At 47.0% G+C, this 27,500-nt stretch overlaps 1 protein-coding gene across 2 annotated transcripts in view; it reads right to left on the reverse strand.

The window, feature by feature from the left end:
• The window catches only part of LOC121566751 (cGMP-dependent 3',5'-cyclic phosphodiesterase-like), a 246,512-nt gene that overhangs the window by 154,576 nt on the left and 64,436 nt on the right, over nucleotides 1–27,500 (reverse strand). Inside the window, exon 1 of one of the 2 annotated variants that reach the window (XM_045213853.1) lies at nucleotides 4,284–4,319. The exons of the other annotated variant lie outside the window; for it this stretch is intronic. Coding sequence (XP_045069788.1) covers nucleotides 4,284–4,291 — 8 coding nt within the window. The 5' untranslated portion in view covers nucleotides 4,292–4,319. Of the gene's footprint in view, nucleotides 1–4,283; nucleotides 4,320–27,500 lie in introns of those variants that run through there. 2 annotated transcript variants of the gene reach the window in all.

Raw genomic sequence — 27,500 nt, forward strand, 5'->3', positions numbered from 1 at the left:
CACTAGCACAGAGAGGCTGTAGCCTACATAGAGACTTGAAAATCACTGCCGACATTAATAAATGGAACACTAGTCACTTTAATAATGCCACTTTAATGTTTACATATCTTGCATTACCCATCTCATATGTATATACTGTATTCTATACTATCAATTGCATCTTAGACTATGCCACTCTGAGAATGATAATGACATTGCTCATCCATATATTTATATATTCTTATTCCATTCCTTTACTTAGATTTGTGTGTATTAGGTTTTTGGTGTAGAACTGTTAGATATTACTTGCTAGATATTGCTGCACTGTCGGAACTAGAAGCACAAGCATTTCGCTACACCCGCTATAACATCTGCTAACCATGTGTATGTGACCAATAACATTTGATTTGATTTGATGTAGGGTAAGGTAGCAGCTGTCTAACACTACACTACACTACACTACACTACACAACACTACACTACACTACACTACAAAACACAACACAACACTACACTACACTACATAAACAATAAAAATACACATTTTATTATCAATAAAACAATGAATTTAAAACATTGATTTAAAAAATCTATCAAAACTATTGTGCAGTAAATAATCAAGTCTTGTTGTTATAGCACTTACACTGAGTGTACAAAACATTAGGAATGCCTTCATAATATTGAGTTGCACTAACCCCCCCCCCTTCCCCTCAGAACAGCCTCACTTCGTCGGGGCATGGACTCTACAAGGTGTTGAAAGCGTTACACAGGGATGTTGGCCCATGTTGATTCCAATGCTTCCCACAGTTGTGTCAAGTTGGCTGGATGTCCTTTGGGTGGTGGACCATTCTTGAGACATACGGGAAACTGTTGAGCGGGAAAAACCCAGCAGCTTTGCAGTTCTTGACACAAACCAGTGTGCCTGGCACCTACTACCATACCCCGTTAAAAGGCACTTCAATCTTTTGTCTTGCCCATTCACCCTCTGAATGGCACACACACACAATCCATGTCTCAATTGTCTCAAGGCTTAAAAATCATTATTTACCCTGTCTCTTCCCCTTCATCTACACTTATTGAAGTGGATTTAACAAGTGACATCAATAAGGGATTATATATTTCACTTGGATTCACCTGGTCAGTCTATGTCATGGAAAGAGCAGGTGTTCCTAATGTTTTGAACACTCAGTGTATACGTATAACACCACTGCAACAACTCAATCAAACATCTATTTGGGGCCTCGAAGGAGATTAATTTGATTAAGAATAAACATAGAAATGCGCACGCACGCACACACACACACACACACACACATCCATATAGCATGACAATTTGTAATTACATGTGTATTGTGGATGAGAGTTTTGGCTGAAAGCCTTACAAATGAGAAAGAGAGAGTCTGAAAGAACTGTTAAACACATACACACACACACACACACACACACCTTTTGGGGATTTCTGTCCTAACAAAACATTGGCAGTCAAATAACAGGAAAGCAACACTGACACACCCTACTGCTTACAATAACACACACACACACACACACACACAAACACACACTTGGGCCCACACAAAAACATTTTTTTTAACAATAGAACAACAATAGCTCACTCAAGATACTAACACCAATGCACACTTTCCACCTGATCCAGCCATCAGAACCACAGCCCGGCTACAGACTGGAACATACACACACACCAGACCATAGAGACGGACAGAGACAGAGAGAAACGGGACAGGAGGGTAGACTGATAGAGACAGAGAGAAACGGGACAGGAGGAGGGTAGACTGATAGAGACAGAGAGAAACGGGACAGGAGGAGGGTAGACTGATAGAGACAGAGAGAAACGGGACAGGAGGAGGGTAGACTGATAGAGACAGAGAGAAACGGGACAGGAGGAGGACAGACTGATAGAGACAGAGAGAAACGGGACAGGAGGAGGGTAGACTGATAGAGACAGAGAGAAACGGGACAGGAGGAGGGTAGACTGATAGAGACAGAGAGAAACGGGACAGGAGGAGGGTAGACTGATAGAGACAGAGAGAAACGGGACAGGAGGGTAGACTGATAGAGACAGAGAGAAACGGGACAGGAGGAGGGTAGACTGATAGAGACAGAGAGAAACGGCACAGGAGGAGGGTAGACTGATAGAGACAGAGAGAAACGGGACAGGAGGAGGGTAGACTGATAGAGACAGAGAGAAACGGGACAGGAGGAGGGTAGACTGATAGAGACAGAGAGAAACGGGACAGGAGGAGGGTAGACTGATAGAGACAGAGAGAAACGGGACAGGAGGGTAGACTGATAGAGACAGAGAGAAACGGGACAGGAGGAGGGTAGACTGATAGAGACAGAGAGAAACGGCACAGGAGGAGGGTAGACTGATAGAGACAGAGAGAAACTGGACAGGAGGAGGGTAGACTGATAGAGACAGAGAGAAACGGGACAGGAGGGTAGACGGACAGAGACAGAGAGAAACGGGACAGGAGGGTAGACTGATAGAGACAGAGAGAAACGGGACAGGAGGGTAGACTGATAGAGAGAGAGAAACGGGACAGGAGGAGGGTAGACTGATAGAGACAGAGAGAAACGGGACAGGAGGAGGGTAGACTGATAGAGACAGAGAGAAACGGGACAGGAGGAGGGTAGACTGATAGAGACAGAGAGAAACGGGACAGGAGGGTAGACTGATAGAGACAGAGAGAAACGGGACAGGAGGAGGGTAGACTGATAGAGACAGAGAGAAACGGCACAGGAGGAGGGTAGACTGATAGAGACAGAGAGAAACTGGACAGGAGGAGGGTAGACTGATAGAGACAGAGAGAAACGGGACAGGAGGGTAGACGGACAGAGACAGAGAGAAACGGGACAGGAGGGTAGACTGATAGAGACAGAGAGAAACGGGACAGGAGGGTAGACTGATAGAGAGAGAGAAACGGGACAGGAGGAGGGTAGACTGATAGAGACAGAGAGAAACGGGACAGGAGGAGGGTAGACTGATAGAGACAGAGAGAAACGGGACAGGAGGAGGACAGACTGATAGAGACAGAGAGAAACGGGACAGGAGGGTAGACTGATAGAGACAGAGAGAAACGGGACAGGAGGAGAACAGACTGATAGAGAGAGATAGAAACGGGACAGGAGGGTAGACTGATAGAGAGAGATAGAAACGGGACAGGAGGAGGGGTAGACTGATAGAGAAAGAGAGAAACGGGACAGGAGGGTAGACTGATAGAGACAGAGAGAAACGGGACAGGGGGAGGACAGACTGATAGAGACAGAGAGAAACGGGACAGGAGGGTAGACTGATAGAGACAGAGAGAAACGGGACAGGAGGAGGGTAGACTGATAGAGACAGAGAGAAACGGGACAGGAGGGTAGACTGATAGAGACAGAGAGAAACGGCACAGGAGGAGGACAGACTGATAGAGACAGAGAGAAACGGGACAGGAGGGTAGACTAATAGAGACAGAGAGAAACGGGACAGGAGGAGGGTAGACTGATAGAGACAGAGAGAAACGGCACAGGAGGAGGGTAGACTGATAGAGACAGAGAGAAACGGGACAGGAGGGTAGACGGACAGAGACAGAGAGAAACGGGACAGGAGGGTAGACTGATAGAGACAGAGAGAAACGGGACAGGAGGAGGGTAGACTGATAGAGACAGAGAGAAACGGGACAGGAGGAGGGTAGACTGATAGAGACAGAGAGAAACGGGACAGGAGGAGGGTAGACTGATAGAGACAGAGAGAAACGGGACAGGAGGAGGGTAGACTGATAGAGACAGAGAGAAACGGGACAGGAGGAGGGTAGACTGATAGAGACAGAGAGAAACGGGACAGGAGGAGGACAGACTGATAGAGACAGAGAGAAACGGGACAGGAGGGTAGACTGATAGAGACAGAGAGAAACGGGACAGGAGGAGGACAGACTGATAGAGAGAGATAGAAACGGGACAGGAGGAGGGTAGACTGATAGAGACAGAGAGAAACGGGACAGGAGGAGGGTAGACTGATAGAGACAGAGAGAAACGGGACAGGAGGGTAGACTGATAGAGACAGAGAGAAACGGGACAGGAGGGTAGACTGATAGAGACAGAGAGAAACGGGACAGGAGGAGGGTAGACTGATAGAGACAGAGAGAAACGGGACAGGAGGGTAGACTGATAGAGACAGAGAGAAACGGGACAGGAGGGTAGACTGATAGAGACAGAGAGAAACGGGACAGGAGGAGGGTAGACTGATAGAGAGAGATAGAAATGGGACAGGAGGAGGACAGAGACAGGAGAGAAGGAATACTTACTGTGACATGGGGAGGAGAGAGGAGACACACACACGGTCCAATACACTCTGTTGTACTGAACACACACAGTCAACACGCCAATACTCTCTTTACTGAAATCACAGCACAGAGCTCTACTGTAACAATGTGTGTGTGTGTGTGTGTGTGTGTACGCGCAGGATGACAATTCCCCTTTCCTTTCCCCAGGTCATAGTTTGGTGCTTCCTTCCTGCAGCAGACACACACACACACACCACACCACACACACACACATACACACACACACACACACACACATCCTTCCTCTTAGTATTTGGTCAGTATGGCTGTTATGCCAGAGATTGGGAGAAGGAATAAGGGTGTGAGAGAGAGGATGGAGAGATCGTATGGTAATGAGGACTCAGGGTAGGAGGAGTATGGTCCTGTCTATCAACTCCTTACCTCTGACGCACACACACACACACACACACACACACACACACACACACACACACACACACACACACACACACACACACACACACACACACACACACACACACACACACACACACACACACACACACACACACTCAACATACACACACAGACAAACACACACACCCATACACCTAAACACAAACACAAACACTGGACTCAAGCTAGCAATAGAGGTAATGATGGGGGGCATAACACAGCAATTTACATGCAGAGCCAGGAGAGGGAGAGGGAGAGGGAGAGGGAGAGGGAGAGGGAGAGGGAGAGGGAGAGGGAGAGGGAGAGGGAGAGGGAGAGGGTGAAGGGGTGAAGGGATGAAGGGATGAAGGGGTGAAGGAGGGATAGAGATGCAATGAGAGAAACAATAGATGAAGCTGAGGGGAGGAGCAGGGGATTCAGAGAGAAGAATAAATAAACTGGGAGAGATCATTGAATCCAATTTTGCATTCTACAATTTCTCATTAGAGTCCTACTACCAAAACAAAAACTATTCTGTTTTGGTAATATTTAAACATGAATGTTGTATTTATTTAACTGAATTAAATTGGATTGAGATAATAATATATGATATACGCTATTATCCAAAGCGACTTACAGTCATGCGTGCATAAATGTTTTACGTATGGGTGGTCCCGGGAATCGAACCCATTATCCAGGCATTGCAAGCGCCATGCTCTACCAACTGAGCTACAGAGGAAGGTGGAGAGAAAAATATAGAAAATCAAAAATCAAACCAGGATTAGCGTTAAGCCACACACCAATGTAGGTCTAGTGTGTTTGACGAGATAGGGTTGGGCCATTAGGGATAACATTATCATAGGAAGGTTACTGGGTTTGTATCCTCTAGGGGGGACGTGCAGTTCAAAGCACTACCCTCCTTTTACATTAGGAATCACATCATCTTTTTTTCCAGTACCGGATAATAACTGTTACATGAACATTCTTTTCTAAATTTGAACTCCTTCTCTACTGAGAACTGGCTGCTGCTATGAGGAGCATCATTAGTTGTTTACCGCCCATGGTTCCATTTGGAATGTACTTCAAACTGGGATTAGATAGACGGGCAGAAACTGAGAGAAAATAATTGGCCTTGTAATTGATTAAAAAACATCTATCTGCTCATTCATCTGTTTTTCCATTATACAGTGTATCTTCCATTTAACATATCTGTCATATCTATCTTCCATTTAACATGTATCTGTTTTTCTGTAGTGTTTACTGTTTTTCTATGAGTAACTGTAACGATCCCGGCAGTCTGAGTCGGGTCCTGTCTGGTGACTAGTTTTTCTGTTCGTGATCTCCAGTTTCCCGAGGGTTCGGGAACGCTCCGGGGAGCTCTCTTGATTTCCGCACCTGTATCCCATCAGCAATCTGCACACCTGGTCCTGATCATCACCCTTCTTAGGCTCTGGCCTAACATCCAGTTCCTGCCGGATCGTTAGCCATGAACAGTAGGTTTACCAGAGTATCAGTCTTAGAGCCTAGCGTTAGTTTTGTTGTTTTTGCACCTTGTTGGTTTGTTGCTTACTCACCCCCGTTTTGTTCCATCTGCAGTCACCCGTCCGGAACCTTCATCCAACCTCTGCCTGGTGGTCGGCGGCTGCCGACCCAGGATGGGATCAACCACTGCACCCCCAACAACTAGTCAACGCCGCCCGCTCTGTTCCCTGGATTATTCAGCATCACTATTGAACTTGTAAATAAACACTCACCTTCGTTTCAACTTACCTTGTCCTGGTCTGCTTCTGGGTTCTGGCTTAGCAACTCGTGACAGAACGATCCGGCCAGTAATGAACCCAGCGGACCTGGACTCTGTTCGCCATGCCATTACCCAGCAGGAGAAGATGTTGGGCCATCATAGCACGGTACTACAGGAGATCGCGTTGTCAGTTCGGAACCTTTCTACCGGTCTGACGGAGGTCCAGAACCAACGCAAGTGTCCGGTGGAAGATCCACTACCGGTTTCACCCATCTCGCCTGCCGCTTCTGAAGCTGTGTCCTTCCGTGAGCCCAAGGTTCCGACACCGGATAAATATGAGGGGGAGCTGGGAAGATGCCGTTCCTTCCTTATGCAGTGTGGATTAGTGTTCGATCTACAGCCCTACTCTTATGCCACAGACAAGGCTAGGATAGCCTTTGTGATTGAGTTGCTGCGTGGTCGAGCGCTGGAGTGGGCTTCAGCCGTTTGGGAACGACAGGATCCCTGCATGGCTTCATACCAGGGGTTCACGGCCGAGATGAGGAAGCTCTTCGACCATTCCGTCCGAGGGAGGGACGCAGCTAGGCGCCTGTTTTCACTTCGCCAAGGAACTCGCAGCGTGGCCGACTTCGTGATCGAGTTCAAGACGTTGGCTGTGGAGAGTGGGTGGAATGAGGAGGCTCTGCAAGCGGCCTTTTACCAGGGTCTGTCGGAGCAGCTCAAGGATGAGTTGATCTCCTATCCGGAGTCTAGTGACCTGGACAGCTTGGTAGTCTTGTCTATTCGGGTGGATAATCGAGTCCGAGAGCGAAGGAGGGAGAAGCAATGGGCTCCGTCCAACCGATCAGCTTCTCAGGTTCCAGTCGGGTCGTCAAACTGCGCGGCTCGCTAAAGTTGGGAGGACTTTTAGCGAGCCAGTTTCACCTCTCAATACCTCTGTCAGACCCCGTTTCCCGGCTACCCTTATGAACAGGAATCAGAGCTTAGCGATTAACGCTTTATCGATTCAGGTGCCGATGGAAGCTTTCTAGATGCCGAGTTGGTGGAACAGCTGGGGCTTTCCAAGGAGCAATTGCCGGAAGCCATTGAAGCTACCACTCTGGACGGCAGTAGTCTGGCACGTATCACGATGAGGACTGAACCGGGTTAAGATGCGGTTGTCGGGGAATCATTCTGAGATGATTTCATTCTTCATTCTGCCGTCTTCCCAGGTTCCTCTGGTCCTTGGATACCCCTGGCTGAAGGAACACAATCCCACGTTCGATTGGGTGACGGGCAAGGTAACGAAGTTGGAGCCTTGATTGTCATGCTAACTGTCTCAAGACTGCCTGCCCCCATTCGGTTCCCAGTCAGGTGATTGAGGCTAAACCCCCCAGATTTGTCCCTGGTTCCCGAGACATATCACGATTTGGGGAAGTTTTCAGTAAGCAGAAGGCTCTGTCACTCCCTCCCCACCGACCATATGATTGTGCCATCAACCTGTTCCCTGGAGCTGTCTACCCCAAGGGAAGGTTATACAGTATCTCCCGACCTGAACGTGAGGCTTTGGAGACCTACATCAAGGAGTCCCTAGCTGCTGGTCTCGTTCGTCCCTCGTCATCACCCCTGGGGGCAGGATTCTTCTTTGTGGGTAAGAAGGATGGCTCTCTTCGACCGTGTATTGATTATCGGGGGTTGAATGACATCACGGTCAAGAACAAGTATCCCCTGCCCTTGATGAGTTCTGCCTTCGACTCCTTACAGGGTGCTACGGTGTTCACCAAGCTAGACCTACGCAATGCGTATCACATGGTCCGGATCAGAGAGGGGGACGAGTGGTTGACGGGTTTCAATACACCGATGGGTCACTTCGAGTATCAGGTGATGCCGTTTGGACTGACCAATGCTCCAGCGGTATTCCAGAGTATGGTGAACGACGTCCTGAGAGATATGATCGGTCTCTTTGTGTTTGTTTACCTGGATGACATTCTGATCTTCTCGAAGGAACCTTCCGACCACGTCCAGCATGTCCGGCAGGTTCTGCAGCGATTGTTGGAGAATCGCCTGTTCGTGAAGGCCGAGAAGTGCGAGTTTCACGCCCACACGACATCCTTTCTCGGGTACATCATCTCCAGGGGAGAGATTAGGATGGACCAGGAGAAGGTTAGAGCGGTTCTGGAATGGGCCCAGCCCGGTACGAGATTGCAGCTCCAGAGATTTTTGGGGTTTGCGAATTTCTACCGCAGATTCATCCGGGATTACAGCCGTGTGGCCGCTCCGTTAACTGCCTTGACTTCCAGTATCAGGACCTTCAAGTGGAATCCGGAGGCGGATCGAGCGTTTCTGGATTTGAAGAGGCGATTCACCAACGCACCGATTCTCTCTCAACCGGACACGGCCCGTCAGTTCGTCGTTGAAGTGGACGCGTCTGATGTGGGAGTTGGCGCCATCCTGTCGCAGCGATGCTCCACGGACAGTAAACTCCATCCGTGCGCCTACTACTCTCGCCGCCTTCGCCTGCGGAGAGGAATTACGATGTGGGTAACCGGGAGCTTCTCGCGGTGAAACTTGCCTTGGAGGAGTGGCGCCACTGGTTGGAGGGGCGGAGCAACCGTTTATTGTCTGGACTGACCACAAGAATCTTGCTTACGTGCAATCGGCTAAACGTCTCAACTCCCGTCAGGCCAGGTGGGCGTTGTTTTTCGGACGATTCAAGTTTTCCCTGACGTTCCGACCTGGATCTAAGAACGGCAAGGCGGACGCCTTGTCCCGGATGTTCTCCAAGACGGAGGAGAGTGGGTCCAAGACCGAGACTATTCTCCCCCGGAACTGCGTCGTGGGAGCAGTTACGTGGAAGATTGAGGAGGAGGTGCTGGCGGCCCTTCGGACTCAGCCCGGTCCCGGTAACGGTCCACCCGGTCGGTTGTTTGTGCCTGAGTCGGTTCGTCCTGCTGTCCTCAAATGGTCCCACGCCAGCAAGATGGCTTGTCACCCTGGCGTGGCTCGGACAATGGCGTTTCTTCGCAGACGTTTTGGTGGCCTGCCATGGCCGAGGATACTCGGGGTTATGTTGCGGCCTGTCCAGTGTGTGCGCAGAATAAGAGTACCAATCGGCCCAGCTCTGGACTACTTCACCCCCTTCCTATTCCCCGCGACCATGGTCGCATCTGGCCCTGGACTTTGTCACTGGGTTGCCCGCTTCTGAGGGGAACACGGTCGTTCTGACTATCGTGGACAGATTCAGCAAGTTCGCCCACTTTGTGCCTATTGCCAAGCTTCCCTCTGCCTCGGAGACGTCCGAGATCCTGGTTAGGGAGGTTTTCAGGGTCCACGGGTTGCCCAGTGATATCGTTTCCGACCGTGGTCCTCAGTTTACCTCTGCTGTCTGGAAGTCCTTCTGTTTGGCCATTGGAGCTACAGTCAGTCTCACATCTGGTTTTCACCCCCCAATCTAATGGTCAGGCGGAGAGAGCCAACCAGAAGATGGAATCCACGCTACGCTGTCTGGCCTCTTCCAACCCCACCTCCTGGGTCTCTCAGTTGCCTTGGGTTGAGTATGCCCACAATACTCTCCCCTACATCTGCCACTGGGATGTCTCCCTTCCAGTGCCTGTATGGCTACCAACCTCCCTTGTTCCCTTCTCAGGAGAAGGAGCTCTCAGTGCCTTCTGTTCAGGTCCATATTCGTCGTTGCCACCGGACCTGGCATCGGGCCAGAAGAGCACTCCTTAGAGTTTCGGACCGGTATCAGCTCCAGGCGAATCGTCGACGGATCCCCGCTCCCACCTACACCATCGGAGATAGGGTCTGGTTGGCCACACGGGATCTTCCTTTACGGACTGAGTCTAGGAAGTTGTTACCGAAGTTCATTGGTCCGTTTGTGGTGGAGAAGGTGATCAATCCGGTGGCAGTTCGACTCAAACTCCCGAGGACGCTCAGAGTCCATCCCACCTTTCATGTCTCCTGCCTCAAGCCTGTTTTCCTCAGTCCTCTGTTGCCTCCCTCCGCCTCCTCCTCCTCCTCCTCGGATGATCGGAGGTGGTCCTGCCTACACGGTGCGTCGCATCATGGATTCCAGACGGCGGGGCCGGGGTTTCCAGTATCTCGTGGACTGGGAGGGGTATGGTCCTGAAGAGAGGAGTTGGATTCCGCGGCGACAGGTCCTAGATGCTGACCTCATCAGTGACTTCTACCGCCTCCATCCTGGCGCTCCGGGGAGTTCGCCCGGTGGCGTTTGGCCGGAGGGGGGTACTGTAACGATCCCGGCAGTCTGAGTCGGGTCCTGTCTGGTGACTAGTTTTTCTGTTCGTGATCTCCAGTTTCCCGAGGGTTCGGGAACGCTCCGGGAGCTCTCTTGATTTCCGCACCTGTATCCCATCAGCAATCTGCACACCTGGTCCTGATCATCACCCTTCTTAGGCTCTGGCCTAACATCCAGTTCCTGCCGGATCGTTAGCCATGAACAGTAGGTTTACCAGAGTATCAGTCTTAGAGCCTAGCGTTAGTTTTGTTGTTTTTGCACCTTGTTGGTTTGTTGCTTACTCACCCCGTTTTGTTCCATCTGCAGTCACCGTCCGGAACCTTCATCCAACCTCTGCCTGGTGGTCGGCGGCTGCCGACCCAGGATGGGATCAACCACTGCACCCCCAACAACTAGTCAACGCCGCCCGCTCTGTTCCCTGGATTATTCAGCATCACTATTGAACTTGTAAATAAACACTCACCTTCGTTTCAACTTACCTTGTCCTGGTCTGCTTCTGGGTTCTGGCTTAGCAACTCGTGACAGTAACTTTAAACAGTAAACTTGATCATTCCAACTTTAGTGTAGAAGAGGAGAGGGGGAAAGGAGGAGAGGAGGAGAGAGGAGAGGAGAGGAGAGGGGGAAAGGAGGAGAGGAGGAGAGAGGAGAGGAGACGGGGAAAGGAGGAGAGGAGGAGAAATGAGAGGAGAGGGGGAAGGAGGAGAGGAGGAGAGAGGAGAGGAGAGGGGGAAAGGAGGAGAGGAGGAGAGGAGAGGAGGAAAGGAAGATAGGAGAGGAGACGAGAGGAGACGAGAGGGGGAAAGGAGGAGAGGAGAGGAGAGGAGAGGAGAGAGGAGAGGAGAGAGAGGAGAGGAGAGGAGAGGAGAGGAGAGGAGAGGAGGAAAGGAGGAAAGGAGGAGAGGAGGAGAGGAGAGGAGAGGGGGAGAGGAGAGGAGAGGGGGAAAGGAGGAGAGGAGAGGAGGAAAGGAAGAGAGGAGGAGAGGAGAGGAGGAGAGAGGGGGAAGAGAGGAGAGGAGGAGAGAGGGGGAAAGGAGGAGAGGAGGAGAGGAGAGGAGAGGAGAGGGGGAAAGGAGGAGAGGAGGAGAGGAAAGGGGGAAAGGAAGAGAGGAGAGGAGGAAAGGAAGAGAGGAGGAGAGGAGAGGAGGAGAGCGGGGGAAGAGAGGAGAGGAGGAGAGAGGGGGAAAGGAGGAGAGGAGGAGAGGAGGGCAGAGGGATCATTATTTTTGTCAATCCTAAACAATAAAGTAGTAATGATCACTCCATGTAGGCTGGGAGGAGAGGGGGATAGGGGGAGAAGAGAGGGGAGTAGTGATGTGAGGGTAGAACAGGAAGAGATGGAGGGAGGGAGAAGGCAAAAGATGAGGATGGAGGGAGGGGGGAGAAGGAGAGAGATGAGGTGAAATGGTCTCCTGGGCTGAGAGAGCAAGCTGACCTGACTGGACAGAAATTAGTATAACCCCAATATGCACTGCTGTGTGTGTGTGTGTGTGTGTGTGTGTGTGTGTGTGTGTGTGTGTGTGTGTGTGTGTGTGTGTGTGTGTGTGTGTGTGTTTCAGTTAGAAATAGCATAGCTCAGTCATAATGGTTGCTATGGCAGCCCTTGGTCCGGAGGTGCAAAAATCACAGAACAATTTACATGAACAAATTCCACCTTATGATGTACTGCATAACACACACACACCTACACACACACACACCTACACACACACACACAGTACATAGAAAAAGTAAGCCTGAACCTCCACAATGGTAGGAAAATTGTAAAGACATAGAAAAGCATGAAATGAGAAGGAGAGAAATACAGAGACAGGCTGAGGCTGAAAAAAATTAATTGAGAGAAAGAAAGAGAGAGAGAGGTGTGGGGGAGAGGGAGAGAGAGAGAGGGGTGGGGGAGAGGGAGAGAGAGAGAGGGGTGGGGGAGAGGGAGAGAGAGAGAGGGGGGGGGGAGAGGGAGAGAGAGAGAGGGGGTGGGGGAGAGGGAGAGAGAGAGAGGGGTGGGGGAGAGGGAGAGAGAGAGAGGGGTGGGGGAGAGGGAGAGAGAGAGAGAGAGAGAAAGAGAGAGAGAAAGAGAGAGAAAGAGAGAGAAAGAGAGAGAAAGAGAGAAAGAAAGATCTGTTTATTAGAACTTCTAAAATGAGACATAGTCAAATTCAGCAGGTCAAGACACACACACACACACAATCACGCAGAGGAGAAAAACACTGCTCTAATGCAGTAAGACTAAACACTGACCCAATACACACACCTCACAAAGTGACAAAAGATTCAAACTCTCCCTTTCCGTTTTCCCCTCTCTCAGATGGCCATCTAGTGGCAGCTGATGTAAACTCCACCCAGGCTCTACAGCAGGAGACAGCCCAGGAGACAGCCCAGGAGAAAACCCAGGAGCCAGCCCAGCCCAGGAGACAGCCCAGGAGACAGCCCAGGAGACAGCCCAGCCCAGGAGACAGCCCAGGAGACAGCACAGGAGACAGCCCAGCACAGGAGACAGCCCAGGAGACCGCCCAGCCAGGAGACAGCCCAGGAGACCGCCCAGCCAGGAGACAGCCCAGGAGACAGCCCAGCCCAGGAGACAGCCCAGGAGACAGCACAGGAGACAGCCTAGGAGACCGCCCAGCCCAGGAGACAGCCCAGGAGACAGCCCAGCCCAGTAGACAGCCCAGGAGACAGCCCAGCCCAGGAGACAGCCCAGGAGACAGCCCAGGAGACAGCCCAGCACAGGAGACAGCCCAGGAAACAGCCCAGGAGAGAACCCAGGAGACAGCCCAGCCCAGGAGACAGCCCAGGAGACAGCCCAGCACAGGACACAGCCCAGGAGACAGCCAAGGAGACAGCCCAGGAGACAGCCCAGGGAGAAATTATGCCTACTCATTGACAACATTCTCTCCATCTCATACAATCGATTAGAACATTCTGTCTTTGTGTTGGTACAGCGTGAGAATGAACACATACAAATACACACACTCAGATGTAATACACACACTCAGATGTAATACACACACTCAGATGTAATAAACACACTCAGATGTAATACACACACTCAGATGTAATAAACACACTCAGATGTAATACACACACTCAGATGTAATACACACACTCAGATGTAATACACACACTCAGATGTAATACACACACTCAGATGTAATATCATCTATCCTATCCTATTATTGCTACGCTGACGACACACAACTAATCTTCTCCTTTCCCCCTTCTGATAACCAGGTGGCGAATCGCATCTCTGCATGTCTGGCAGACATATCAGTATGGATGACGGATCACCACCTCAAGCTGAACCTCGGCAAGACGGAGCTGCCCTTCCTCCCGGGGAAGGACTGCCCGTTCCATGATCTCGCCATCACGGTTGACAACTCCGTTGTGTCCTCCTCCCAGAGTGCGAAGAGCCTTGGCATGACCCTGGACAACACCCTGTCGTTCTCCGCTAACATCAAGGCGGTGACCCGATCCTGTAGGTTCATGCTCTACAACATTCGGAGAGTACGACCCTGCCTTACACAGGAAGCGGCACAGGTCCTAATCCAGGCACTTGTCATCTCCCGTCTGGATTACTGCAACTCGCTGTTGGCTGGGCTCCCTGCCTGTGCCATTAAATCCCTACAACTCATCCAGAATGCCGCAGCCCGTCTGGTGTTCAACCTTCCCAAGTTCTCTCACGTCACCCCGCTCCTCCGCACACTCCACTGGCTTCCAGTTGAAGCTCGCATCTGCTACAAGACCATGGTGCTTGCCTACGGAGCTGTGAGGGGAACAGCACCTCCGTACCTTCAGGCTCTGATCAGTCCCTACACCCAAACGAGGGCACTGCGTTCATCCACCTCTGGCCTGCTGGCTCCCCTACCTCTGCGGAAGCATAGTTCCCGCTCAGCCCAGTCAAAACTGTTCGCTGCTCTGGCACCCCAATGGTGGAACAAGCTCCCTCACGATGCCAGGACAGCGGAGTCACTCACCACCTTCCGGAGACATTTGAAACCCCACCTCTTTAAGGAATACCTGGGATAGGATAAAGTAATCCTTCTACCCCCATTTACTCCAACCCCCCCAAAAAAAAATAATTAAATAAATAAAAAAAACATTGTAAAGTGGTTATCCCACTGGCTATAAGGTGAATGCACCTATTTGTAAGTCGCTCTGGATAAGAGCGTCTGCTAAATGACGTAAATGTAAAATGTAAATGTAATACACACACTCAGATGTAATACACACACTCAGGTGTACTACATACATCTCTGAAGGGATAACTCATACACACACACACACACACTCCGTAAAGAATAGCGCAGCATGTTTGTTTCTGATTTCAAAGAGACTAATGAGGATGACTAATGAGGATAGAAATGTTAAACTCCAACCCCATCCCAAACATAGACAGTACAGGTGAAAAAATAATGTTAAACTCCAACCCTATCCCAAACATAGACAGCCCAGGAGACAGGAGAATGTTAAACTCCAACCCTATCCCAAACACAGACAACACAGGAGACAGGAGAATGTTAAACTCCAACCCTATCCCAAACATAGACAGCCCAGGAGACAGGAGAATGTTAAACTCCAACCCTATCCCAAACACAGACAGCCCTGGAGACAGGAGAATGTTAAACTCCAACCCTATCCCAAACACAGACAGCCCAGGAGACAGGAGAATGTTAAACTCCAACCCTATCCCAAACACAGACAGCCCAGGAGACAGGATCATGTTAAACTCCAACCCTATCCCAAACATAGACAGCCCTGGAGACAGGAGAATGCTAAACTCCAACCATATCCCAAACACAGACAGCCCAGGAGACAGGATCATGTTAAACTCCAACCCTATCCCAAACATAGACAGCCCTGGAGACAGGAGAATGCTAAACTCCAACCCTATCCCAAACACAGACAGCCCAGGAGACAGGAGAATGCTAAACTCCAACCCTATCCCAAACACAGACAGCCCAGGAGACAGGAGAATGCTAAACTCCAACCCTATCCCAAACATAGACAGCCCAGGAGACAGGAGAATGCTAAACTCCAACCCTATCCCAAACACAGACAGCCCAGGAGACAGGAGAATGCTAAACTCCAACCCTATCCCAAACACAGAAGGAACCAAGAAGAAAAAAAAAGAAGAAAAAAAAGAATGTCATTCCGTTCCATGGAGACATCCACGACTGGCAACATCAACTAGGTCAGAGTGTGTGTGCTTGTCTTCTACTACACTATCCATTACTACTGCTTATTGGATAGTGACACCACTGTTGAGAATAAAGCAACGTGATGGGGGAGAGAGGCCAAATATTTAACAGATGAGAAGAGAGAGGGAGAGAGAGAGGAAGAGAGAGAGAAAGAGACAAAGCGAGAGAGAGAGAGAGAGAGAGAGAGAGAGAGAGAGAGAGAGAGAGAGAGAGAGAGAGAGAGAGAGAGAGAGAGAGAGAGAGAGAGAGAGAGAGAGAGAGAGAGAGAGGAAGAGAGAAAAAGAGAAAGAGACAAAGTGAGAGAGAGAGAGAGAGAAAGAGAGAGAGAGAGAGAGAGAGAGAAAGTAAAAACAACACATATTTATGTTTATTTATTTTCCCATTTGTACTTTAACTATTTGCACATTGTTACAACATGCCAATAAAGCCCTTAAATTTAATTGAGAGTGAGACAGGACGAGAGGAAGAGAGAGAGAGAGAGAGAGAGAGAGAGAGAGAGAGAGAGAGAGAGAGAGAGAGAGAGAGAGAGAGAGAGAGAGAGAGAGAGAGAGGAAGAGAGAGAGAGAGAGAGAGAGAGAGAGAGAGAGAGAGAGAGAGAGAGAGAGAGAGAGAGAGAGAGAGAGAGGAAGAGAGAGAGAGAGAGAGAGAGAGAGAAGGGAGAGAGAGAGAGAGAGAGAGAGAGAGAGAGAGAGAGAGAGAGAGAGAGAGAGAGAGAGCGAGAGAGAGAGAGAGAGAGAGAAAGATTTATAGTTTTCTGCACAACAGAAAACAGACTTTTGTACTGTGGAGTTGATGCGTCATAGTGTCTGTGGCTGAGGAACAGTCAGTCAGTCAGTCAGTAGTGTCTAAGAAACAGACAGTCAGTCAGTAGTAGTCTCTATGGCTGAGGAACAGACAGTCAGTCAGTCAGTAGTGTCTGAGGAGGAGACAGAGGGTCAGTCAGTCAGTAGTCTCTGTGACTGAGGAACAGAAAGTCAGTCAGTCAGTAGTGTCTGAGGAACAGTCAGTCAGTCAGTAGTGTCTAAGGAACAGACAGAGGGTCAGTCAGTCAGTAGTCTCTGTGGCTGAGGAGGAGACAGAGGGTCAGTCAGTCAGTAGTCTCTGTGGCTGAGGAGGAGACAGAGGGTCAGTCAGTCAGTAGTCTCTGTGGCTGAGGAGGAGACAGAGGGTCAGTCAGTCAGTAGTCTCTGAGGCTGAGGAGGAGACAGAGGGTCAGTCAGTCAGTAGTCTCTGTGGCTGAGGAGGAAATAGTCTTTATTTGACCAGACCACTCCATACTGACTGGGATGATGTCATTGCCTGTTTGTCTGTGTGGCACTCACCCCAGGGTGACACAGATTGAGTGTGACGTAACCAGCGTGTGTGTGTGTGTGTGTGACTAAGTCAGCTTGTAGCAAAGTGGCAGTCGCCACCAGACATTAGAAAACGGGTGATTTCCCTCCTTCACTACCCATCATTCAAGTCTGGACTGATGTTCAGTGTGCGTGTAGAGAATAGTTTTCTCACTCTGAGCAGCAAACCTGTCACTCCAATCTCCTCCTCTTCCCTGTTTATCTCTCCTTCGTTCTCATCACAACATCACTCTGCCCACCAGCGACATTACCATTTACTATGTTCTCATCACATCACTTTGCCGACCAGCAACATTCCCATTTTCTTTGTTCTCATCACAACATCACTCTGCCAACCAGCAACATTACACTTTTCTATGTTCTCATCACAACATCACTCTGCCCACCAGCAACATTACCATTTTCTATGTTCTCATCACAACATCACTCTGCCGACCAGCAACTGTAATTTTCTATGTTCTCATCACATCAATCTGCCGATCAGCGACATTTCCATTTTCTATGTTCTCAACACAACATCACTCTGCCGACCAGCGACATTACCATGTTCTATGTTCTCATCACAACATCACTCTGCCGACCAGCAACATTACCATTTTCTATGTTCTCATCACAACATCACTCTGCTGACCAGCAACATTACCATTTTCTATGTTCTCATCACAACATCACTCTGCCCACCAGCAACATTACCATTTTCTATGTTCTCATCACAACATCACTCTGCCCACCAGCAACATTACCATTTTCTATGTTCTCATCACAACATCACTCTGCCGACCAGCAACATTGTCATTTTCTATGTTCTCATCACATCAATCTGCCGATCAGCGACATTACAATTTTCTATGTTCTCAACACATCATCACTCTGCCGACCAGTGACATTACCATTTTCTATGTTCTCATCACAACATCACTCTGCCCACCAGCAACATTACCATTTTCTATGTTCTCATCACATCAATCTGCCGATCAGCGACATTACAATTTTCTATGTTCTCAACACATCATCACTCTGCCGACCAGTGACATTACCATTTTCTATGTTCTCATCACAACATCACTCTGCTGACCAGCAACATTACCATTTTCTATGTTCTCATAACAACATCACTCTGCCGACCAACAACATTACCATTTTCTATGTTCTCATAACAACATCACTCTGCCGACCAGCAACATTACAATTCTCTATGTTCTCATCACAACATCACTCTGCCAACCAGCAACATTACCATTTTCTATGTTCTCATCACAACATCACTCTGCCGACCAACAACATTACCATTTTCTATGTTCTCATCACAACATCACTCTGCCAACCAGCAACATTACCATTTTCTATGTTCTCATCACAACATCACTCTGCCAACCAGCAACATTACCATTTTCTATGTTCTCATCACAACATCACTCTGCCGACCAACAACATTACCATTTTCTATGTTCTCATCACAACATCACTCTGCCAACCAGCAACATTACCATTTTCTATGTTCTCATCACAACATCACTCTGCCAACCAGCAACATTACCATGTTCTATGTTCTCATCACAACATCACTCTGCCGACCAGCAACATTACCATTTTCTATGTTCTCATCACAACATCACTCTGCTGACCAGCAACATTACCATTTTCTATGTTCTCATCACAACATCACTCTGCCCACCAGCAACATTACCATTTTCTATGTTCTCATCACAACATCACTCTGCCCACCAGCAACATTACCATTTTCTATGTTCTCAACACATCATCACTCTGCCGACCAGTGACATTACCATTTTCTATGTTCTCATCACAACTTCACTCTGCTGACCAGCAACATTACCATTTTCTATGTTCTCATAACAACATCACTCTGCCGACCAACAACATTACCATTTTCTATGTTCTCATAACAACATCACTCTGCCGACCAGCAACATTACCATTTTCTATGTTCTCATCACAACATCACTCTGCCAACCAGCAACATTTCCATTTTCTATGTTCTCATCACAACATCACTCTGCCAACCAACAACATTACCATTTTCTATGTTCTCATCACAACATCACTCTGCCAACCAGCAACATTACCATTTTCTATGTTCTCATCACAACATCACTCTGCCAACCAGCAACATTACCATGTTCTATGTTCTCATCACAACATCACTCTGCCGACCAGCAACATTACCATTTTCTATGTTCTCATCACAACATCACTCTGCTGACCAGCAACATTACCATTTTCTATGTTCTCATCACAACATCACTCTGCCAACCAGCAACATTACCATTTTCTATGTTCTCATAACAACATCACTCTGCCGACCAGCAACATTACCATTTTCTATGTTCTCATCACAACATCACTCTGCCAACCAGCAACATTACCATTTTCTATGTTCTCATCACAACATCACTCTGCCGACCAACAACATTACCATTTTCTATGTTCTCATCACAACATCACTCTGCCGACCAGCAACATTACCATTTTCTATGTTCTCATCACAACATCACTCTGCCCACCAGCAACATTACCATTTTCTATGTTCTCATCACAACATCACTCTGCCGACCAGCAACATTGTCATTTTCTATGTTCTCATCACATCAATCTGCCGATCAGCGACATTACAATTTTCTATGTTCTCAACACATCATCACTCTGCCGACCAGTGACATTACAATTTTCTATGTTCTCAACACATCATCACTCTGCCCACCAACAACATTACAATTTTCTATGTTCTCATAACAACATCACTCTGCCCACCAACAACATTACCATTTTCTATGTTCTCATAACAACATCACTCTGCCCACCAACAACATTACCATTTTCTATGTTCTCATCACAACATCACTCTGCTGACCAGCAACATTACCATTTTCTATGTTCTCATAACAACATCACTCTGCCGACCAGCAACATTACAATTCTCTATGTTCTCATCACAACATCACTCTGCCAACCAGCAACATTACCATGTTCTATGTTCTCATCACAACATCACTCTGCCGACCAGCAACATTACCATTTTCTATGTTCTCATCACAACATCACTCTGCCCACCAGCAACATTACCATTTTCTATGTTCTCATCACAACATCACTCTGCCGACCAGCAACATTGTCATTTTCTATGTTCTCATCACATCAATCTGCCGATCAGCGACATTACAATTTTCTATGTTCTCAACACATCATCACTCTGCCGACCAGTGACATTACAATTTTCTATGTTCTCAACACATCATCACTCTGCCCACCAACAACATTACAATTTTCTATGTTCTCATAACAACATCACTCTGCCCACCAACAACATTACCATTTTCTATGTTCTCATAACAACATCACTCTGCCCACCAACAACATTACCATTTTCTATGTTCTCATCACAACATCACTCTGCTGACCAGCAACATTACCATTTTCTATGTTCTCATAACAACATCACTCTGCCGACCAGCAACATGACCATTTTCTATGTTCTCATCACAACATCACTCTGCCGACCAGCAACATTACCATTTTCTATGTTCTCATCACAACATCACTCTGTCGACCAGCAACATTACCATTTCCTATTTTGTTGTTGGGGGTTTTCATTTAAAAGAGTTTTCAATTGAAGAAATTGCTGAATCATGCCTGCTTTTTCCTCTCTCAATCTCTCTCTTTCTCCACCGCTCACCCCCTCTTTCGCCTTGCTCCCGTTTCCCGCCTCCATTCTCATTGAGACTGCAAACACACATACACACACAAAAACACACAAACACACAGTCTGGGTGAATGAGCCATATGACCGGCTCACCTCATGGTTCGCCAGTGTCTCAGCTACATGGGGAGATAGTGCCATTTTCAACCACATGCATTCAGACCGACATCTACGGTACACACACACACACACACACACACATACACACACACACACACACACACACACACACACACACACACACACACACACACACACACACACACACACACACACACACACACACACACACACACACACACACATACGCATACGCATACGCATACGCATACGCGCGCGCGCGCACATACACACACACACACACACACACACACAATCATCGCCCTAAGTGAGCAAGGGCCAGAATAACAGCGCTAGAAACTTGATGTCTCCATGGAAACACACGGCAATAACAACCTCCTACAGCATGAAGATGAGCTCTCTATTTTACTCTTCTCTTTCTTTCTCTCTCACCCTTCTTTTCTCTCTGGCTCTGTTGCCCTTCCTCCCTCTCTCTCAGCCAATAGGGACCGCCTGGAGAACTTGTCTGTGTGTGTGTGCTGGGGCTTAAGGAGATAACAGGGTTTATGTAAAGTCTTCTCAAAGAGAGAAATGTTGTCTTCCTTTTCCCCTGATTATCTCTCCCCCTCCCTCTCTCACTCCCTCCTCTCTCTCCCCCTCCCTCTCTCTCCCCCTCCTCTCTCTCCCCCTCCCTCTCTCTCCCCCTCCCTCTCTCTCCAACCTCCTCTCTACCCCACAACTCTCTTCTCTTCTATCCCTATCTCCTCCTCCTCTCTCTATCTCCCTTTCTCTTCTCTATTCTTCTGTTAATCCTTAGTATCTCTGAATGCTGGAAATTCCATCTTACTATTCAGATCCCAGTAGGGTACAGCCTGGAACTCAGGCAGTACAGTACACTGTCTCACAGAGAAAAAATAACACAACACCCAAAATATCAGCAGCATCCAGAGTTTGCATTCATTAATTCATTCATCCATTCCTTCATTCCTTCATTAATTCGCACATCAAGCACTGAATGATGGGGGTATTTTCACATTAGTGAATCGGTCATCAGTGAACTGCTAATAGGACAGCTTGCTCCACTGTCCCTGTCCCCATTCTGGCTTGAACCAGTGATCCTCTGCTCGCAAACAAACGTGACTGCCCTCCTTGACAACGTACCAACCGTTGGATCTATCGAAAAATATCTATTCGATAGCCCCATCCACGACATTTCAAGCTAGCTGTCAATTGTGTTTACGGTAAGTAACTCCATTATATTAGCATATATAAGAATATAGGGCAGCAGGTAGCCTAGCGGTTAAGAGCGCTAAAAGGTCGCTGGTTCAAATCTCTGAGCAGACTTGGTTAAAAATCTGTCAATGTGCCCTTGAGCAAGGCACTTAACCCTAATTGCTCCTGTAAGTCGCTTTGGTTAAGAGTGTCTGCTAAATGAATAAAATGTAAAATGCATATATTAGCACGGAATCAGAGGATCAACGGCATGAGAGTAAACTATCAAATCATGAAATGTTTCTGCAGTACAACTCTAACTGCTAGAGGAAGTTTGGTTTTTGGTCCTGGAAAGCTGCTTAGCCAGGCATAGCAGGCATACACACACACTGACTCAGAGTGAGAGGCTGTACACACACACACACACACACATACCGTACACTGAGTGTAAAAAACATTAGGAACAACTCCCCTTTTGCCCTCAGAACCGCCTCAGTTCGTCAGGGCATGGACTCTACAAGGAGTCGAAAGCGTTCCACAGGGATGCTGGCCCATGTTGACTCCAATGCTTCCCACAATTGTGTCAAATTGACTGGATGTGCTTTGGGTGGTGGACCATTCTTGATACACACGGGAAACTGTTTATTTATTTATACTTTTACCCCGTTTTCTCCCCAATTGGTAGTTACAGTCATGTCCCATCGCTGCAACTCTGCTACGGACTCGGGTGAGGCGAAGGTCGAGAGCCATGCGTCCTCTGAAACACAAACCTGCCAAGCCGCACTGCTTCTTGACACACTGCTCGCTTTGACCCGGAAGCCAGCCGCACCGGGTTAAGTGTTGGAGGAAACACCGTCCAGCTGGCAACCGAAGTCAGCTTGCAGGCGCCCCACCCGCCACAAGGAGTCGCTAGAGCATGATGGGACAAGCACATCCCGGCCGGCCAAACCCTCCCCTAACCCGGACGACGCTGGGCCAATTGTGCACCACCTCATGGGTCTCCCGGTCACGGCTGGCTGTGACACAGCCTGGGATCGAACCCAGGTCTGTAGTGACGCCTCAAGCACTGCGATACAGTGCCTTAGACCGCTGCGCCACTCGGGAGGCCCTACACACGGAAACTGTTGAGCGTGAAAAACCCAGCAGTGTTGCAATTCTTGACACACTCAAACCGGTGCGCCTGGCACCTACTATCATACCCCGTTCAAAGGCACTGAAATATTTTGTCCTGCCCAGGGTCTAAAATGTACTTTTTGGTCCACCAGCCATTGTGGCAGGCAGATAAACCACTCAGATATTTTACCAGCCAAAATAATTACGGCAAAAAACACAAATGGATGACCATGCTTTGTAATGTTTCAAACAAAAAAACTTTAATGTATTAGTAAGAAGTAATGTGGTATTATGCTCAATTTCATTTCATTTTTTGTGACCTGAGTCTTTTAATAATCAAAATATCAGAAATAAAATGTTCAGCTGCCCCTTTAAGGGCAGGAGGTTACCGTGGTAACAGGGCCACTCAAGTCCTGTCACCTGTGTCTGTGTGTGTGAGATTTAGAATCTGACTAGGACAGGGATCATCAACTAGATTCAGCCGTGGTACAATTTCTTCTAGAGCGGATGGTCAGGGGACCAGAACATACTTACAAATAATCTGTAGACTGCAAATTGACTGCAAGAAGCCCAAACAGATATATTGTTTGACAAAAACATAATAATTTCTAACTCTGCTTACATTTGTATATGATCACGTGTCTGTCTATTATGCCTGCGAATACTTGGGAACAGATTTCTTAAAATAAAATCACTGAGCGCTGATTTCCTGGTGTTTTTACAGACATTTAAAAATAAACCACCTGCGGGCCAAATTCAGCCCACAGGTCACCAGTTGGGGAACCTTGGACTAGGACGTCTCTTCGCTATCAGTTGGACAGCAGACTCAAACTAACGTTGAAAAACAACCACACTTGTGAACAAAACAATGTAAATAGCCAAGAAACAGGAGGACAATGTCTCACTTTGTAGATTGACAAGTAAATTAGACCAGCTTTTATGCCTGTGCACCTACACAGCAGCGCCTCCAAAAATGAATCTATCAGCACTTCACTCATTGCGCACAGCTCCCATGCCAGGCAGTGTTTCTGTGTGAGGTGGGATATAAGAATCGTATTTCTGTGTGCAATTAGGAGCTATGAAACAAAACAGCAGAAATACTTTGAAAACAGTTACTGCAGCAGTTTTCATGTGCTCATACTTGACTTTTAACTTTCTATTTGCGAATGTAACGCTCTCACTATAGAGCCCTGCAAATGGAATACCCGCCAACGTGGCTGGTGAAATATACATTCCTACCCGCCTATACCTAAACCTACCCGCATTTGGCAGTTGACGGGTGTTAATTTTATGCCCTGGTCTTTCCCATTCACCCTCTGAGTGGCACACATACACAATCCATGTCTCAATTGCCTCAAGGCTTAAAAATCATTTTTTTTACCTGTCTCCTCCCCTTCATCTACACTGATTGAAGTGGGATCATAGCTTTCACCTGGATTCACCTGGTCAATCTATGTCATGGAAAGAGCAGGTGTTCCTAATGATTTGTAAACTGTTTACTGCACACACAGACACAGATAATGTCATTCCCCCCAAAACTGTAACTATACTAGTATTTCTACCTGTTTACAGTTTTTCTCAATTGTTTACACACAAAACAATTAAAATATTTTTAATTGTTTTACTGTAACTGTATACATTAAATTCTTCTGTTTTGTATGTAGACCACTGTATGTGCAACTTTGTATTGGTTGGGAATGGGATGTACACTGTGTACATTGTTTTTGTGGGAAAAATGAAATATATTTGTTACCGTGTATTTGTGTGTTCTGAGTATAAAAACAATATTCTCAAATATTTTACAACACACTTATGTATGTACTGTCTGTAGTGAACCAAAAAAAGGCCTAAGTCATTATGATGAATGGAGAAGAAGTGTTTTCCATTCATCATAGTGTTTTACATTGAGCACATCAGTGTTCAACTGGTTCTTATAAATGTCTATTCATATGATGGTTTATGTGTGTCATTTGAAAACAAAATACCATTTTGATAAGAAATAACATTGTTTTGAATGTAAAGTTTCATTTTGCTGGAGAATTGAGGGGTTTTTGCCCATTGTGTGTGTGTTTTTTGATTTGTGTGTAGAGTTCTGAGAATATGAGGCATGCTTTCAGAAAATGTGTGTAAACAATCGAGAAAAACTATAATTTGACCTCCAACTGATTACACGCATGACTCGCTCTCACACACATTATTATTCTGCCTATTATTTCACACGGCTTTCTGATGTTACACTGAAAGGAGGAACGTTAAGCTGAGCGTGCAGAGAAAGGGAACATTCACAACATCTTTCATATTTGAGAAAATGCCGAAAACAGTGCGTACAGTGAATTGGAATACAGTTTTTTACAATCACTTTGGCACTAATTTCAGAACCTTGACGTAATTTTTCAAAACTCTAGACACAAAACTCACAACCAATGATCAAAATGCACATTTTTCAAAACTCTAACACTTTTTTTCAATTGCTTGGATACAATACACATAAAACTAAGATCATTTGTTCATTTAACAAAAATCACCTGTTCAATATGACACAACTTAACATCAAAGTACTACTATTTCAAAAGGCAATTCACACATTACATTTCAGATGAGTGTCTATTCATTTCATTACAATTATCCAACTATCAATTGATACAACTGCTCAAAATGATAAGTAACTGTTGCATTACTCTTAATGCATAGTTGTATGGAAACAGACAAACAATATTCCATGTTTAGATCATGAAAGTTTCAAGATAACGAGATTCATTGTGACAAATTAGCGTGGAGCATGAACCAATTAGACTACATTATCTATGGATGTAATATTTCATCATCATTCTTTATCATACACCGTTTCTATGGTCCCATGTACCACCTTTTCAGACTATTTACAGTATTGACAGTACTGCACTGTATGGATGAAGGCCCTTGTAATTGCTTGTCCAATTCTGCCAACTTGTTACTGATGATTGAGTTCACATTATGGAACGAGTATATAAAGAATTGATTGGGATCCACTTGCAACAATATAGCGATACGTACTGTAACATGGAGCCGGCAGGTGATCCAGGTCACAATAGAGGTCAAGCAGTGGTGGGAGGAAGACGAGGAAGACGTGTTGGTCAAAGGAATGGCAGGGGACAAGCACCCCTTCTGAGAGGTGGTCGTGGGCCTTGTTTGAGAGGTGTGGGGGAACGTGGTAGAGGACAAGGCCACGGACCAAGACAGCGGCAGCAAGAGCAAAGAGTGTCCAATGAAATCCGAGCAAGCATGGTTTCAGGCCCATGCACAATTTACCACCCTGTATTTACCCCCATACTCTCCTTTCCTTAACCCGATTGAGGAATTTTTCTCCACATGGAGATGGAAGGTTTATGATAGGCGCCCCCATGAACAAGTCACTTTTCTCCAGGCCATGGATGACACATGCAATGACATCACGGCAGACCAGTGTCAGGCCTGGATTCGCCATGCCCGAAGGTTTTTTCCAAGATGTTTGGCTAATGAAAACATCCATTGTGATGTAGATGAGAACAAGTGGCCAAATCCACAAGACAGAGTTGATGAAAATGTAGAAGTACAGTAATCACTCCTATGTTTAGCTTTTTACAGTACAAGCAAGCAAGTTGAGGAACACTGCATTTGATGTTTTACAGTACTGTATCGTTTTTCATCAACATATTTCAGATTTTGTTCAATGATTCCACTGTGTCTGTAGTATTCTCTCTACTACAGCAGTACTTCTACAGGGATGTATTTACATGTAGTACCATAATGAAACATGTATCACCTATTTTGTACTACAATATTTAATGATTGTACGAACAATGACACAGTGAAACTATTGGTTGCTTGTGTGTGGGTGATCTAAATTAACGTTTCATTGGTATTTCACAATAAATTTGTTTTTTGAACCAATGATTGTGCAAGTGTAAGATTTCTTTAAAGATATGAATGCACAATGCAATGTTTTGAACATTGGACAGCCTGTGTTACAAGTGATGACCGTTTTGAGTTTTGTGTCTAGAGTTTTGAAAAATGACGTCAAGGTTCTGAAATTAGTGCCAAAGTGATTGTAAAAAACTGTAAATTCAGGAACAATGGGAAAATTGAAAATGTGTGTGTTTGTGTGTGTGTGTGCGCGTGCGTGCGTGTGTGTGTGTGTGTGTGTGTGTGTGTGTGTATAC

Source organism: Coregonus clupeaformis, chromosome 5 (assembly GCF_020615455.1).
Source record: "Coregonus clupeaformis isolate EN_2021a chromosome 5, ASM2061545v1, whole genome shotgun sequence".
Taxonomy (NCBI): Eukaryota; Metazoa; Chordata; class Actinopteri; order Salmoniformes; family Salmonidae; genus Coregonus; species Coregonus clupeaformis.